General features: G+C 43.8%; 1 protein-coding gene across 2 annotated transcripts in view; it reads left to right on the forward strand.

Annotated features, from left to right (window-relative positions):
- The first annotated feature begins 5071 nt into the window (after positions 1–5071).
- Positions 5072–18620, forward strand: part of tslig3b (tRNA splicing ligase complex subunit 3B) — a 46705-nt gene continuing 33156 nt past the window's right edge. The window contains exons 1-3 of one of the 2 annotated variants that reach the window (XM_086003476.1): positions 5072–5282; positions 8667–8815; positions 15356–15490. In XM_086003476.1, coding sequence (XP_085859602.1) covers positions 5245–5282; positions 8667–8815; positions 15356–15490 — 322 coding nt within the window. In that variant the 5' untranslated portion in view covers positions 5072–5244. Of the gene's footprint in view, positions 5283–5764; positions 5898–8666; positions 8816–15355; positions 15491–18620 lie in introns of those variants that run through there. The other variant, XM_086003477.1, reaches the window with a different exon arrangement.

Consider the following 18620-nt stretch of genomic DNA (forward strand, 5'->3'; position numbering starts at 1 on the left):
AGCACGCTAAGGCGCGTCTTAAAGGGGCAATGGCCCTAAAAGGTAAGTTAAAGGGGCAACGGCCCCAACAGGTAGGTTATACATATATAAGTAAGTTAAATACATACAGTGAGGTTAAGTTAGAGGGAGAGGCAGCACACCATGTTAAGGCTTTCTATCTCTGCCCTACAGGGGCCACGATCTGCTTCCTCAAACCTTAGGCCGCAGGCCAGCTTATAAGCTGCCTTTACTTCCCTAAACTTCTCCTCCTGCTCTGTCCCTTCTGAGGTGAGGCGGGCATTCTCTTCCCATAGTCTCATCTCGCTCCTCTTTACTCCTATAATTTGGTACTTTAGGAATTCTATCTCGTTCCTTGCATGGCTTTTTCCCTCGCTAGCTTCTTGGGTGAGGTGTGCGATTTCCTCCCGTAGCCTCATCTCACAGTCCCTTGCCTCTGTGACTTCCTGCACAAGGCGCTCTATAAATGCCTGGCATTTTGTGACCTCTAGTGTGAGGCATGCATTCTCTTCCCGCACCCTCATTCCACTAGCTCTGGCCTCATACACCTCTCTGAGGCGTTCTACCTCCGCCTGGCATTTTTCAAGCTGGGACTCCCGATTCTTGGCATCTTTAACCTCCTCCTGCACCCTCTTCTCACCCTCCTTAACCCAGCCACCTATACCATGATAGGCCAGCCTACACGCTGCTGCTAACATCCGCAGGGCTACCCACATACTGAAAACAACGAGAGAAACTATAGCTGATGCTTTCTTCAGATCCAGACCACTTATTAAATCAAAAAATGCCTCCACTCCTACCTGGCTTGCCATTTGTAAGGGGGGCATCTTTTAACTGGTTTATGGTAATTCACCTGGCCAGCAGCCTTTTGCTGCTGCACTCTAAACCAATTTACAAACAGCGGTTTCGAATCGCTACCCCTCCTTCAGTTCTGAGTGGAGGAACTTATAATTAATGATATTAAAACGGACAAGTGGTTTGGATGAGAGAAAAATCAAGTTTTATTACCTAAATAAACTACAATCAAAAGAATAAACTATGCCACACGAACACAGTAATTACAGTAAAACTATATAACAGGGGGTTGCAGATGGCGAAAACGAGGGATGAAATGACTACAATGTTATTTAAACAATCTTAGCAATTCCCTTAAATCACCACCCCAAACTCCTGCTAGGTTGCGTTGTTGAGGAGTCAGAACACCCTGCTCACCTGTGGTCCAGCGAAGTAAAAAGAGAGAGATAGCTTCTCAGCAGCTATCTTTTATACCTGGTGAGGTCCTGCCGTTCTGCCCTGCAAGGGCTGTGTGCAAAATTCCCCACCCAAAGGGTCCAATACACAAGAGAAAGCTGTGATTGGCTAACTCAGAGTGGTTGGACTGGGTTAATGTGTCTTCCGAAGCTCCCTGGGCTGAAACAAAAGGGAAATACAACTGCTCTATTGTCCAGAATGCTAGGTGATTTAGGCCCATTCAGTTCTTAAACGGTTCCCATTCAAGATACAAAAGTCTCTTCTGCAGTTTAGTGTATCCACTCGATATACAAACAAATGCTAATAGCATTCGATTGCTTTGTAAACAAAGCATTGTCCTGTGGCAACGTTTTGTCTCCATTGAACCTTACTTCCAGACACAGAAAGCGGCCTCCAAGCCCCTTTGTCTTCGGCCATGTGGTGCGACAGCCATTTTTATCCCTGGAAATTTAAAAGCACAACGCCCAGGGATTCTTTAATCAAAAAAATTAATCTTCAGAACTGTAAATTATTGTGAATTCTTACAGTTGTATAACTCTAAGACTATCTATGAGAACTGTGGCTTTATAAACAGAGGTATGGAGTACAAAAGCAAAGACGTTAAACCTTTATAAATCACTGGTTAGGCCCCAGCTGGAGTATTGTGTTGAATTCTGGGCAGCACACTTTAGGAAGGATGTCCAGGCCTTAAAGAGTGTGCAGGGGAGATTTACTAGAATAGTACCAGGGATGTGGGACATCAGTTATGTGAAGAGACTAGAGAAGCTGTGATTGTTCTCCTTAGAGTAGAGAAGGTTAAGAGGAGATTTAACAGAGGTGTTCAAAATCATGAAGGGTTTTGAGAGAGTAAATAAGGAGAAAGTGTTTCCAGTGGCAGAAGGGTCAGTAACCAGAAGACACAGATTTAAGGTAATTAGCAAAAGAACCAGAGGCGAGATGAAGAGAATTGAGCAAGTAATGATCTGGAATGCACTGCCTGAAAGGGTGGTGGAAGCAGAATCAATAATAACTTTCAAAAGGGAATTGGATAAATACTTGAAGGGGAAACATTTGCATGGCTATGGGGAAAGGGCAGGGGAATGGGACTAATTGGATAGCTCTTTCAAGAGCACAGGCACGATGGGCAGAATGGCCTGCTTCTATGCAGTATCATTCTATGATTCTAGATTGTGCTATTGTGATTGCGATGCATTATTACTCCTCATTCTCCTCAAACCCTCTGTGGTTTTTGACAATCAACCAAAGCATCCTCCTCCAATCTTTTCCTCCATATTCACTTCTGTGGTACTCTCTTATGGTTCTACAACATTGCCAGGACATCTCCTGCAGTGGCTTTTCTTTGAGTACTCACATAGTCACTTCTAGTATTCCCCAAGATTCCATGTTTGACTCCTTCCTATTGATCTATATGTGACAATATCTGTCAACTTTCACATTTATGATGACGATACCATCTCCACTACCACCCTTAATTCCATGATGGTTGCAGTACTGTTAGACTGCTTGAGCAACCTCAAGTTATAGATGAACCAGAATATTTTTCAGCAGCTCAACATCAGAAAGACTGAAACTATTTTAGCCCTTCCGACAAGATATTTATGGATAAGGAAGGCTATTTGGTCCATATTAATTCATCCATCCAAAAAGATCCTAAAGTCCTCCAAATGCATCATCGGATTGTTGCTTAAAAGACTCCTGGATTTTTGCCTCCAGTACTCTATCTGGAAGTCCATTCCAAGTGTTGATCACTCTTAGTGTGAATAAGTACTTTCTGATATTGGCCTCAAATTTACCTTTTGCTAGTTTGAACCTGTGTTCCTTCACTCTACTCTTGCAGTATAATTTAGAGTAACATTCCACATTTTATCACTTCCATTCCCTTAACTATCTATCTTGTATACCTTTATAAAATCACTTCTATAGATGCCTCCTTTACAAGTGGAAAACCACAAGTTTATCAGGTCTTGCTTCATAAATCAGACCACCCAATTTGGGATCAGCTTCATGGCTCTTATCTGTATTGCCTCCGCTGCTTGAGTATATCTCTTGTTTCTTGCCAACCAGAACTGGACACAGTACTCGAGGTGCAGTCTGACCAGTTGCTGTACTGTTTGATCAATACTTCCTCTGACTTATATTCTACTATTTTGCCTATGTAGTTAAATATTCTGTTGGCATTGTCCTAGGTGCGATACCATCCTCATCCTAACCAATAAAATATTTAACTACATAGCCAAAGCAGTAGAATATAAGCCAGAGAAAGCCCACTCAAGTTCAACATAATAGTACACAACCTCAGGACCCAACTTGACCCTGCACTGAGCTTCGATCCCACATCTAATCCATCACCAAGGCTGTCCTCTTCCACTTCTAAAACATCACCCTCATTGCCACTGAAAATTTCTTCCTTACCTTTGTCACTGCCAGATTCAATTGTTTTAATGACCTGTTCCCTGACCTTTTGTGTTACACCCTACATAAGGGAAAGAAGAAAGAACTTCCATTTATATAGCACCTTTCACGACCTCAGGATGTTTCTCAGTCAGTGGAGTACTTTTGAAGTGTGGGCACTGTTGTAATGCAAGTAAATGTGACTGCCAAATTGCACACAGCAAGGTCCCACAAACAGCAATGAGATAAATGACCAGATAATCTGTAATAAACTCCAACTCTTCCAGAATTCCGCCGCCTGCATCCTATCTGGCACGAAGCACCACTCACCTAACGCCTCTGTTTTTGTGGATTTCTGTTGGCCCAGAAATTCGGGTCGGGGGCTTCCCGCGGGTGCAAGCCCCCGACCTACACTTACCTAGCACGCCGGCAGTTGACCTCTTGGCCTGCGTGGAATTCCTCTCCGAGGCCTGTCCCAGAGGCTGGCGCGCTATGCTGGCGTGTCCCAGGGGCATAGTTAGTGCGATGCGTCCCCTGGGATCACGTGAGCAACAGGCAGCCAATCGGAGCAGGGAATGCTCCATTCATAAGTCTTGACAGATAGACCTGTCAAAATGTATAAATGCTGAGGCTGTAAAGCTGTACTTTACCTTCAAATAAATTTTTAAAAAACATCACACTTTGTAAATAAACTATAAATGACATTAAATAACTTTTTTAAACAAAAATTTAAATTTTTGGAAAAAGTAATTTTATAAAAAAAGGGGCTAAAAATAAACTTAGCTTGCTTTAAAGTATTTAAAAGTAAAAAAACCTGTGGAAAAAATGTTTTAATTTTAAATAATTGACCGCTTACCTTTGAAAATGAAGTCCTTACGGCTGCTTTTTACATTTCTAAAATGTACAGACTTACCCGCACGTTAAAACCTGTAAAAAAAAAGGAAGTTCAACGCACACGCGCAGACTCCCGCGCGCACACGTTCGACCTCTGAAGCCCTTGGTTCAGAGGATCGGAAGTGCCGGTTTCCCGCGCATGCAAGATTCCGGCACTTCCATCGGGTCCGTACTCACGCGTTGGGACCCGAATTTCTGGGCCATATCCCTAGCCTTCGGTATTAAAAAAAATCCTATTGGACTTCTGAGGGAGCATTCCCCCAAATGTCTTTTTTACTCTCTGATCTGCTGTGTAGTTTTAAAACTATATATATGTGTGTGTGTATGTATGTGTGGGTGCATATGCATGTATATGTATAAAGAATGTGTATTTATTTGTATATCTATGAATGTGTATGTACAAGTATGTCTATGAATGTGTGTTTGTATATAAAGTAAATTATTATTATATGTATATATGCAGTACCTCCTCCCCACCGCCAGGAAGGCGATGTTTTGGGAATGCAAAAGGTTTCCAGCAGGACGGGGCCTTCTTTTTCTATTTTTGTTAAACAAAGGAGCGGGAGGAGGTTTGAAAGGAGCGAGTGCCGTGAATTGAGCGGGAGCGGGCCAGTGTCTGCTTCAGGGCCGGTGCTTTAGTTGGATTGAGTCGGGTCCGAACAGGCCCGGCGGCCGCTCCGTTAACCCGCTGATTGCCGGCTACTGCTCGCTATGGAGGGCGACGTCCTGGACATGCTGGATGCTCTGGGGTAAGTAAGCTTGAAGCGCTTCCATTTCACCCGAAAAAGAAGCAGGCCCGCTTGACTGTCACTCGCAACTTCTTGCAGGTCGCCGGTGTGTTGGGTTTTAATTTATTGGTAAAAAATGAAGATTAAAAGGAATCAAAGTGGTGATGACCACCCCCCAAGTGACGTTCATTTTTTTTTTAAGAGCAATGAGTTCATTGAAGTACATTGGATTTACAGCACAGAAACAGGCCATTAGGTCCAACTGGCCTATGCTGGTGTTTATGCTCCACACCAGCCTCCTTCCACCCCTCTTCATTTCACCCTATTAACATATCCTTCTATTCCTTTCTCCCTCATTTATTTTATCTCGCTTCCCCTTAAATGCATCTATGTTATTCACCTCCGCTACACCTTGTAGTGAGTTCCATATTCTCACCAGTCTCTTGAGCAAAGAAGTTCATTCAGTACCATAAAATATCTGGAATCTTGTGCAAAATCTAGGCTGAAACTTCAGTGCCATACTGAGGGAGTGCTGCACTGTCGGAGGTGCCATCTTTCGGATGAGAAGTGTCGGCTGTGATTTTTGTGCTCCAGTCACTGGAGTGGGGCTTGACTCCACAACCTGCTGACTTGGAGGTGAGTGCTACCACGGATCCAAGGCTGACACCTATCCACTTCCTCTATTTACTCGTGTTCTCCCTTTTCTCTTACTCTTGCTCTCTGCACTCGGTCGCTCTGGTTGCTCTCATGCACTCTCTATTCCCCTTGCACTCTATCTCCCTGCCCCCACTGCCAAAATTAAGCAGTTCATAAATGTGAAACTTTTAAGTGGGAAAAATAATTCTGCATCTTGTTTTCAAATTGTCTGTGACTGATCAATAACTTCACCCTGCCAGCATAACTCAAAATGGGCCAATGAGACACAAACCAAGCCAGGATGGGCACGCTCTGTAATTGCATTGCTTGTGCTCCAGAGTTAGCCGTGCCTCCAGCCTAGCTGTTCCAGTACAGCGACAACACTGGCATCTACCCAATAATGTGGAAAACTTCCCAGCATGTCCTATCCACAAAAAGCAGGACAAATCCAATCCGGCCAATTACCGCCCCATCAGTCTACTCTCAAACATCGGCAAAGTGATGGAAGGTGTCGTCGACAGTACTATCAAGTGGCACTTACTCACCAATAACCTGCTCATCGATGCTCAGTTTGGGTTCTGCCAGGACCACTTGGCTCCAGACCTCATTACAGCCTTGGTCCAAACATGGACAAAGGAGCTGAATTCCAGAGGTGAGGTGAGAGTAACTGCCCTTGACATCAAGGCAGCGTTTGACCGAGTGTGGCATCAAGGAGCCCTAGTAAAACTGAAGTCAACGGGAATCGGAGAAAACTCTCCACTGCCTGGAGCCATACCTAGCACAAAAGAAGATGGTTGTAGTTGTTGGAGGACAATCATTTCAGCCCCAGGACATTGCTTCAGGAGTTCATCTTGGCAGTGTCCCAGGCCCAACCATCTTCAGCTGCTTCATCAATGACCTTCCCTCCATCACATTCATAAGTGCGGATGTTCACTGATGATTGCACAGTGTTCAATTCCATTAGTAACTCCTCAGATAATGAAGCATTCATGCACGAATACAGCAAGACCTGGACAACATTCAGGCTTGGGCTGATAAGTGGCAAGTAACATTCGCGCCACACAAGTGCCAGGCAATGGCAATCTCCAACAAGCGAGAGTCTAACCACCGCCCCTTGACATTCAACAGCATTACCACCGCTGAATCCCCCACCATCAACATCCTGGGGGTCACCATTGACCAGAAACTTAACTGGACCAGCCACATAAATACTGTGGCTACAAGAGCAGGTCACAGGCTAGGTATTCTGTGGCGAGCGTCTCACCTCCTGACTCCCCAAAGCCTTTCCACCATCTACAAGGCAGAAGTCAGGAGTGTGATGAAATACTCTCCACTGGCCTGGATGAGTATAGTTCCAACAACACTCAAGAAGCTTGACAGATCAAAGCCGCCCGCTTGATTGGCACCCCATCCACCAACTTAAAGATTCACTCCCTCCACCACCGGCGCACTGTGGCTGCATTGTGTACCATCTACAAGATGCACTGCTGCACCTCCCAAACCCGCAACCTCTACCACCTAGGACAAGGGCAGCGGGCGCATGGGAGCACCATCACCTGCAAATTCACCTGCAAGTTCCCCTCCAAGTCACACACCATCCTGACTTGGAAATATATCACCGTTCCTTCATCGTCGCTGGGTCAAAATCCTGGAACTCCCTCCCTAACAACTCTGTGGGAGTACCTTCACCACACGGACTTCAGCGGTTCAAGAAGGCAGCTCACCACCACCTTCTCGAGAGCAACTAGGGATGGGCAATAAATGCTGGCCTTGCCAGCGACGCCCACATCCCAGGAACAATTTTTTTTTTTAATTATGTTCTTCTGGAATCAAATGGCCATAATGTAAGAATTTTATTCACCCACCATGAGGTTTTACTGAAATCCTTAAAAAAGGGATTAAAAAAATCTGTAGAACATGCATGAAAATTTCACATCCACCATTATTCTTTACTGAAGTTGTAATGATAATACTGGGGGCTTGTAATTGCCACCTTTAATCTCAAGTAGATTTCAGTTATTTACAGTATCGACTGCAGTATTCTATCCACTATAAGGTGGAATGCAATAAAGCTGTAATTCCCAGTGTTGTGCTCTGAACCTTTTATAAAAAGTTCAGAATAACTACATAATGTTTCTGGTATCCTATAATTATTAACTTGTTAAAATTTCTGCTACAGCTCTGCTTACTACTACCTTAATTTCCTTACAGAAGAAGGTAAGTTTAGTGGAAGTTCCTTCGCTGTAGTATATAATCCCATCTAGTTATGAAATTTTTAAGTCCCCGGCCTTAAAGGGGGAATTTAAAAACAATGATTCCCGTAGTATTCTAGAGACCTTAGATTTCAGCTTCATAAACCCCTTCAATTGATTTCAGCTATGCGCATCATACAATCGAACAGTGTTTGGCATTCAGAACACAAAAGGATATTGAACGCTTGGTTATGGAGCCCATAAAAATTGTGACATTTTCCTCCTTTGCTATCTTCTGTTACTTTCATTGGACCTCGGTAGGTTTTGCAAATATTGTGAACATTACCAGAGAATGCCTGTGTTTCCTTTGCCCAATTTTCTTGTCTATTCTGGATTTTGAAGATCAGATTTTACTTTACTTTTGCAAGTCTCCTAATCGTCTGTCTATGTTTCCATAAAGCTGAGATTATTCCTGCTTTATTAACTTTTCTATTTGACCAATTAGACCCATGTTTTGATATTTACTTTCTACTTCTATTGATCATTAAATGGTATATCCATTTACTTTTTGATGCAGGTACAGTGGACCCTTGTTAGAAGAAGAAGCTCTTTTGAAAGCAGTTGAGACTGGGCCAACCTCTTCAGAATTTACTGAACTCTGCGTGTGGCTAACGTCACAGATTAAAGTGTTATGTAATTTGGAAGAAAGTATAAATGCTACTACCAGTAAGTACCGTCTAGTATCAGAACCTCTATCGTTCAAACACTGTGCTCCCCCACCCCATCTTCCCCTCTCCTAAGAAAAAAATGACTGAGACCAGACAGACTTGTTCCATGGCCCTGTAAATTCCTCTTTTTAAAATAAAATGTTTCCAAGAAGTGTTTAACTTGAAGTTTTGCTCCATTGGTCCCTCTGAGGAGAAAGTAATTACTTCTCATTATATACAAAATGATGATCGGTAAGAACCCGTGTCATAGTGGTTTATGTGTCCTAATAATGGCTGTAACTTAAGCTTTTAATTGGGAAGTTCAATTAATATTTTGGCAATAGTATATCAAAGTCTGAGTAGAAAATTATCCTCGAAATGATACTCGGTTAGTCCATGTTTAAATTCAGGCAGATGATGACATCAATTTACCCCTACAGTTTTTACACCCAGTAACATTGGCTAGATGAAAGCAACGTAAATGTGATTTTAAATTAATTGCTACAGGAAGCAAGACATCTTGTCAATTTACTACCTTCAGTAGAATCCCCTTTCTGGGTGAGTGGGTGCGGAAGCTGAGTACTTAATAGATGTAATACAAGTTTTAAAAAATGCTAATGGAGATAATAAGGAGTCTAAAGATTGACAAATCTCCATAACCTGATGGTTTCCACCCGAGGGTAAGTGAGGAAATTGTAGATGCTCCAGTCATGATCTTCCAAAGCTTTCTGGATTCAGGAATTGTCCTCTTGGATTGGAAAATTATCAATGTTACTCCATTATTTAAGAAGGCTATGAGAGATAAACTAGGAAATTCTAGGCCTAATGTCTGTTGTGGGGAAGTTACCAGAATCTGTTAACAACAATAACTTGCATTTATATAGCACCTTTAAACGTAGTAAAATGTCCCAAGGCGCTTCATAGGAGCATTATCAAACAAAATTTGACACCAAGCCACATAGAGATATTAGGACAGATGACCAATAGCTTAGTCAAAGATTCCCTCCTTAAACCTCTCCGTCTCTCCACACCCCTCTCCTCCTTAGACGGTTCTTAAAACCTACCTCTTTGTGCAAGCTTTTGTTGTTAGGTTTAGGGAAAGATTTCCAGAGCTTAGGGCCATGGCAGCTGAAGGCATGGCTGCCAGTGGTGGAGCGGTTAAAATCGGAACCGGTTCTGGGGGAGGTGGGACCAGTTCAAACCGGACGGTTTGCACCTGGGCAGGGCTGAGACCGATGTCCTAGGGGGAGTGTTTGCTAGTGCTCTGGGGGAGGGTTTAAACTAAAATGGCAGGGGGTTGGGAACCTGAGCAGGGGGAAAGAGGAAAGGGAAACGAGGATAAAAGCAAAAGATAGGAAGGAGAAAAACAAAAGTGGCAGTCAGAGAAATCAACGGTTTAAATCAAACATGGCCACAGTAAATAATAATTCTAATAGGTCTAAGAGCGTTAAAAAAACAAGCCTGAAGGCTTTGCGTCTTAATGCGAGGAGCATTCGTAATAAGGTGGATGAATTAGCTGCGCAAATAGAGGTAAACGAATATGATTTGATTGGGATTACGGAAACATGGCTCCAGGGTGGTGAAGGCTGGGAACTCAACATCCAGGGGTATTCAATATTCAGGAAAGATAGGCAAAAAGGAAAGGGAGGTGGGGTAGCATTACTGGTTAAAGAAAGGATTAACACAATTGTAAGGAAGGATATTACCTCTGATGATGTGGAATCTGTATGGGTAGAACTGAGAAATACCAAGGGGCAGAAAACAGTGGGAGTGGTATATAGACCTCCAAACAGTAATGCGGAGGTTGGGGATGGCATTAAAAGGGAAATTAGAGAAGCGTGCAAAAAGGGCACAGCAGTCATCATGGGTGACTTAAATCTACATATAGATTGGGCTAACCAAATTAGTAACAATACTGTAGAGGAGGAATTCCTGGAGTGTTTACGGGATGGTTTCCTGGACCAATATGTCGAAGAACCAACCAGAGATCAGGCCATCTTAGACCGGGTATTATGTAACGAGAAAGGATTAATTAGTAATCTTGTTGTATGAGACCCCTTGGGTCGGAGCGATCATAATATGATCGAATTCTTCATTAAGATGGAGAATGAAGTAGTTGACTCAGAGACTAGGGTCCTGAATGTAAATAAAGGAAACTACGATGGTCTGAGGCGCGAATTAGGTAGGATTGATTGGGGAATGTCACTCAAAGGGTTAACGGTGGATAGGCAATGGCAAACATTCAAAGACCGCATGGATGAACTACAGAATTTGTTCATCCCAGTTTGGCATAAAAATAAAACAAATAAGGTGACTCAACCGTGGCTAACGAGGGAAATTAGGGATAGCATAAGATCCAAGGAGAGGACATATAAATTGGCCAGAAAAAGCAGCAATCCAGAGGATTGGGAGCAGTTTAGGATTCAACAAAGGAAGACAAAGGGATTAATTAAGAAAGGGAAAATGGAATATGAAAGTAAGCTTGCAGGGAACATAAAAACTGACTGTAAAAGCTTTTATAGATATGTGAAGAGAAAAAGATTGGTGAAGTCAAGCATAGGTCCCTTGCAGTCAGAATCAGGGGAATTTATAATGGGGAACAAAGAAATGGCAGACCAATTAAATACATATTTTGGTTCTGCCTTCACAAAGGAGGACATAAATAACCTCCCAGAAATGTCGGGGAACATAGGGTCTGATGAAAGGGAGGAACTGAAAGAAATCAGTATTTGTAGGGAAATGGTGTTAGGGAAATTGATGGGATTGAAGGACGATAAATCCCCAGGGCCTGATAATCTACATCCTAGGGTACTTAAGGAAGTGGCCCTAGAAATAGTAGATGCATTGCTGATCATCTTCCAACATTTGATGGAATTTGGAACAGTACCCATGGATTGGAGGGTAGCTAATGTTACCCCACTATTCAATAAAGGTGGTAGAGAGAAAACGGCCTGACATCGGTAGTGGGGAAAATGCTAGAGTCCATTCTAAAAGATGTAATAGCAGATCACTTGGAAAACAGTGACAGGATCGGACAAAGTCAACATGGATTTACAAAAGGCAAATCGTGCTTGACTAATCTACTGGAATTTTTTGAGGATGTAACTAGTAAAATAGATAAGGGAGAACCAGTGGATGTGGTGTATTTGGACTTTCAGAAGGCTTTCGATAAGGTCCCACATAAGAGATTAGCATGTAAAGTTAAGGCACATGAGATTGAGGGCAAGGTATTGACTTGGATAGAGAACTGGTTGGCAGACAGGAAGCAAAGAGTTGGAATAAACGGGTCTTTTTCCGAGTGGCAGGCAGTGACTAGTGGGGTACCTCAGGGATCGGTCCTTGGACCCCAGCTATTCACAATATATATTAATGATCTAGACAAGGGAACTAGGTGTAATATCTCCAGATTTGCAGATGACACAAAGCTGGGTGGATGTGTGTGCTGTGAGGAGGATGCCAAAAAACTCCAGGATGATTTGGACAGGTTGGGTGATTGGGCAGAAGCATGGCAGATGCAATATAACGTGGATAAATGTGAGGTTATCCACTTTGGTGTCAAAAACAGGAAGGCAGATTATTATCTGAATGGCAATAGATTGGGAGAAGGGGAAGTGCAACGAGACCTGGGTGTCCTTGTGCACAAGTCGCTGAAGGTAAGCATGCAGGTGCAGCAGGCGGTTAGGAAGGCAAATGGTATGTTGGCCTTCATAGCGAGAGGGTTTGAGTACAGGAACAAGGATGTCTTGCTACAGTTGTACAGGGCCTTGGTGAGGCCGCATCTTGAGTATTGTGTGCAGTTTTGGTCGCCTTATCTGAGGAAGGATGTTCTTGCCATGGAAGGAGTGCAGCGAAGATTCACCAGACTGATACCTGGGATGGCAGGAATGACGTATGAGGAGAGATTGGGTCGATTGGGCTTGTACTCGCTGGAGTTTAGAAGAATGAGAGGGGATCTCATTGAAACTCATAAAATTCTGGCAGGACTGGACAGACTAGATGCAGGGAGGATGTTCCCGATGGTTGGGGAATCCAGAACCAGGGGTCACAGTCTAAGGATAAGGGGTAGGCCTTTTAGGACAGAAATGAGGAGGAATTTCTTCACCCAGAGAGTGGTGAACCTGTGGAATTCTCTACCACGGAAGGCAGTAAAGGCCAATTCATTAAATATATTCAAGAAGGAGTTGGATATATTTCTTAAGGCTAAAGGGATCAAGGGGTATGGGGAGAAAGCAGGTACCGGGTACTGAACTTGGATGACCAGCCATGATCGCATTGAATGGCCTACTCCTGCTCCTGTCTTCTATGATTCTATGTTTCTAATCGGGGATGCGCTAGAGGCCAGAATTAGAGGAGTGCAGATATCTCTGACATTTGTAGGGCTGGAGGAGGTTACAGAGATGGGATGGGGAGAGGCCACGGAGAGATGTGAAACAAGGATGAGAATTTTAAAAAGGACAGTGTGACAGAGCACTTGGACGAATATGAACTAAACAGAGAGCCAGAGTGGATTTGTAAAGGGTAAGTCCTGTCCAACGAACCTAATTGCATTTATTGAGGAGATAGCAAATGTGGTAGATAAAGGAGTGTCTATGGATGTTATTTATATGGACTTCCAGAAGGCATTCGGTAAGGTTCCACATAAGAGGCTGTTAACAAAAATGAAACCGCATGGAATGGGAGGCAACCTATTGACATGGGGAGGGAATTGGTTAGAAAGTAAGAGATAGAGTAGGGATAATGAGTATGTGCTCAAATTGGCAGGATGTGACTCGTGGTGTCCCCCAGGGATTTGTACTTCAATTTTTAATTGAAGAACTGTTACAAACTTTCAGTACATGGCAGTCGCATTAGATCAGTTAGTACTACAGGTAGACTACCTTTTTATCCGAACTTCCGAAAACCGAAACCCTCTAAAAACCGAAGGTTTTTTCGTTCAGCGTAAGTCGTGCGCACGACATGACCAGAGTGGCACACGACCCCAACCCCCGCCGCCGACCCCCCCCCCCCCCGCGGACCCTCGCCGACCCCCGCGGACTCCCGCCGACCCTGACCCCCCGCCGACCCACCCCCGACAAATTTCCCAGTCTTATAAAATACCTTCCGAAATCCGAAATTTTCCGAAAACCGAAACACGGCTGGTCCCGAGGTTTTCGGATAAAGGATAGTCTACCTGTACTACTTTCGTATGATGGGAAAAGCTTATAATGGTTTGATTATCCATTCAATGGCCTCCTGAGGTGCCGAGTGGAGAAATGAGGTGCCTCCTGCACAGATCTTAGTGGGCAGGTTGATGTGTTCCATGGTCTGGGACTCATGGCCACGGTCGCATTTCGGGTCATCCCTCATCTTCCACTTGTGGCATCGTCCATGTCCTGTGCGGATTGGGTTGAGCGCCTTCGAGGGAGGTTGAAGCCAGGGACCTCTGCTGTTGGGTCATTGATGAGGTGTTGGTTCTTTATGTTACATGCGTCCCACGATTCTGTCCATCTGGATAGTGGGTTGATACCAGCTGCATGAACATTGACGGCCGGTGCAATTTTAAGTGCTTTCGTGGTTGTTTTTTTTCAAGTCTTTGTGAATGAGAAGGTTGAAGTGGCTCGTGATTTTTTTCTATCTCACGGAGCACGGTGGTGTCGTGGAAAATGACACGCGGGGCAATATGGCACAGCGCCAGGAGCCACTCAGTTGGAGTGGACTTGAGCGTCCCTGACACCGTCCTCATGGCAATACTTAGCTATACGTCCATGATCTTTGTGTGGCGGCTGCAGGAGCATGAGGCAGAGCGGTATTCTGAAGCAGAGTAGACTAGGGCCACTGTTGCAGTGCCAAGTGTTCTGGCTGTGCTTCCCTATGATGTTCCATCGAGTTTCCGGATCAAGTTCATCCTGGTTTTTACGGTTTGGCTGGTGAGATGAGGCCGATAGGCGAGAGCCCGGTCCAGGGTGCCGCCCAGGTATTTTGTGTGCGGTTCATGGGTAAGTCGCCTTCTGCAGAATGAAACGTTGAGTTCCTTCCCGGCGGCGATGTTGTTCAGCTGGAACGCCAACACAACTGTCTTCTCTGGATTGGGGCGAAGGCGCCAGGCCCAGAAGTAGCATTCCGGTAGGTCTACGTCGCTTGTCATCATCCTACCTACTTCCTCTAGCGTTGATGCCTGCGTCAGCAGTGCTATGTCATCGGCATAGGCAAACATCTGGGATTTGGTGCAGGGCATGTCCGCTGCCGGTGCAAGCACCGACCCCTGTGGCAGATCATTGTTGCGCATCCTTGTTAGTTAGTGAAATGAGAACTATGTGATCTGATAGATAGCAGCCAGATTTACTGGCATATATTGGAATCAGCTGCTTGTGCTTTATACAGCTGCCATTTCTGAGTGAGTTTTGTCTGCTCACGTGATATATTGCTTTAGCATTGGTGGGAGAGATTTGTGACCTAGAGTTTCCTGTTTTCTTGGGTAGATTCAGCTTCTTGACAACAAATATTAAAGGAAACATGCATTATGTTTTTCTCTACTTATTTTGTAATAAATGTTTAATTCTACTGGCTCTTGCTATTTAAGGTGCAGATGATGTTGAAAGCTTTCTGCTGGAGATTAATGGCTTCCTAAAAGAGATGTCTTGCCCTTACTCAGCGTTCCTCACAGGAGATTTTAAAGAGAGACTAAAAAAGAAGGAAGACTGCTTAAAACTTTTGTGTAAGTTAAATTATTATACTCTAGCATGGTACAATTCTTATAGCTGATATTTTCCATGAATTTGTTGCAGGAATTGCTACTGGAATCTTTTGTTACATTTAAAATGTAAAATTGTTTGTACATTAATTTCTTTGCAATATGTTATAAAGTAAGTTTTAGAAGTAGTAATACTGTTTGGCAGCACTATGTGGTACTTTCATCTGAAAGGTTTTAAGACCGTGTCTCACTCACCACCATTCGCCACAAGGTGTCCCCAAAATACCTTGTTACTGCAATTCAGTGGCGTCTTTGACTGGAGCTTTGAAGGATCTTTAGCATAGGCAGCCCCTTGGTACCTTTTCAAAGTGGCTATTCTTCACTGGTTTACCTAAATACGAGCATACGAAATTGGCGGGTAGGAAAGCATCAGCTGGTCCATTAAGTCTTCCCCACAGTGAATAGTGAATGTCAACATAATGGCTTGGAATTTGCAGTCAGCAACAAAGCGACGGTGATCGCCACTGCCCACAAAGATCTCATGATCTCTGTGGCAAAAACTTTAGCTTTCTCAGTGTTAATTTGATTGTAGCGCTGTCAGAAGGGGATCCCTAGCGTAGGGCAGCAATGATGTATGTCATCAAGCTGTCTAAACAGCCAATCACATTGAAGAATTCTCAGTTAGCAAACCAGGAAATAAAAAGCACCGATTATCAATTCACTTTTTAAAAATTTTAGAGAGCGAAATAACGATTGGGACATAAACATGGGGTTATGATAGAAGCTGAAATATAAACAAACTTTAAAAAAATAATTTTTTTAATGTTAAAATTCTGGTAATTTTTATCATCATGGTGAAATTTGGCATTCCATAAATATAAAATTCGTTTTTCAGGGCCAGAACGATTGTTCAGCAGTCAATATGTTGTTAAAACCCCAGTTATACCTATTCCAACAAGGCTTAACTTTTTATGGGGTGTTTAACAGCGATAGTAGATCGGAAAAGCTTGAGTTTTCGTCAGTTCAACTGATTTCACTGATTGCTGGTTCTGGGGAGTTCCACAGCGCAGCGGAGCAGGGAATGACTGATCGCAACTTCAGGATTTCTGCATTTAGCTGTGCTTGCACTAAATCCTGAAGTTACGGTAAGTTTCAGCGGGGTAATGGCGGCAAACACTGACAGTTCGCTGTCATTACCACCGGAAATCCAGGCCATTGTTTGATTGTGGAGGCATCACGCCCAAGATTGATGATGTTCTCTCTCACCATCCAAACGCAAGCTCTCCAATAGGAGTCACTTGATAGGAATCAGGATGGGAAACCTTGTTGATTTTTCCTTTTACCCCATCCATGCCTTTCACAATCGAGGAGCACAAGGATGATCAGTGGTCAGCTAACTCAACAAAAACTAAATCAAACTTGAGACATCCTAGTCTATATGGCTAGTGTATATACCTACTACTCCAGGATCATCCTGGAGAGCAAAGATAGCCCTGGCTTTGTTGCACCATGACCAATCTTCTGTTTAAACCCCTCTACCCTCATCTCCAACAACAGTGCAAGGAGCTCATGGACATCTTTTTCACTAATATTCAGACCATCCATTTGGCTGCCTCTGCTGCTACTTCCCCCCTCTCCCCACACACACACACACACACACACACACACACACACACACACACACACACACACACACCATAGATGGGAACCTGTGTTTTTCTCCTATCTCCCCTCATTTCCTCTTCAAATTCATCTTGTCCATGAGGCCCACCTCCTGCTCCTTTGTCCCCATTACCACTAAACTGCTGACCACCCAGCTTCCCTTCCTGTCCCCTGTGCAAGCCAACATTGTAAATGGTGCCCTCTTTGTTGTCCCCCTCCTTTTCAAAATCGCTGTCATCGCCGCCTCAATCTGAAATCTGTTTTGTTAGACCAGGGTATTAAAGGTTTCGGAACCAAGGCAGGTAGATGAAGTTAAGATACAGATCAGCCATGATCTAACTGAATGGCCTAACAGGCTCGAAGGGCTGTATGGCCTACTGCTGTTCCTATGTTTCTTTGGGACGTCCTGAGATTGTGAAAGGCACTATGTAAATTCTAGTTCTTAGAATCATAGAATGCGCGGAAGAAGGCCATTCAGCCCGTCGAGCCCGTGCCAGCTCTCTGCAAGAGCACCTCAGCTAATCCCACTCCCCCCGCCCTTTCATCGTAGCCCTGCAAATGTTTTTCTTTCAGGTACTTATCCAACTCCCTTTTGAAAGTCGTGATTGAGTCTGCCTCCACCACCCTTTCCGGCATTGCATTCCAGATCCTAACCACTTGCTGAGTAAAAAAGTTTTTTCTTGCGTCGCCTTTGGTTCTTTTGCTAATCACCTTAAATCTGTGTCCTCTGGTTCTCGACCCTTCTGCCAATGGGAACAGTTTCTATCTACTCTGTCCAGACCCCTCATAATTTTGAACACCTCTATCAAATCTGCTCTAAGGAGAACAACCCCAGCTTCTCGAGTCTATCCACGTAACTGAAGTCCCTCATCCCTGGAATCATTCTCATAAATCTTTTCTGCACCCTCGCTAAGGCCTTCACATCCTTCCTAAAGTGCAGTGCCCAGGATTGGACACAATACTCCAGTTGAGGCCAAGTGTTTTATATAGGTGGTTCATAATTTCCACACTTTTGTACTCTCTCTACCTCTATTCATGAAGCCCAGGATCCCGTAAGCTTTTTTAACTGCTTTCTCAACATGCCCTGTCATCGTCAACGATTTGTGCACATATACCCCCAGGTCTCTCTGTTCATGCACTCCCTTTAGGATTGTACCCTTTAGTTTACATTTCCTCGCCTCATTTTTACCAAAATGTATCGCTTCACAATTTTCTGCATTAAATTTCATCTGCCACGTGTTTGTCCATTCCACCAGTCTGTCTATGTTCCCTTGAAGTCTATCACTACCCTCCTCACTGTTCACTATACTTCCAAGTTTTGTGTCATCTGCAAATTTTGAAATTGTGCCCTGTCAAGTCATTAATATATATCAAGAAAAACTGTGGTCCTAGTACTGACCCCTGGGGAACACAACTGTATACCTTCCTCCAGTCCGAAAAACAACCGTTCACCATTGCTCTCTGTTTCCTGTCACTTAGCCAATTTTGTACC

The sequence above is a fragment of the Somniosus microcephalus genome, chromosome 12 (genome assembly GCF_052327205.1).
Source record: "Somniosus microcephalus isolate GS21.2 chromosome 12, FLI_Smic_1.0, whole genome shotgun sequence".
In the NCBI taxonomy this organism is placed as follows: domain Eukaryota; kingdom Metazoa; phylum Chordata; class Chondrichthyes; order Squaliformes; family Somniosidae; genus Somniosus; species Somniosus microcephalus.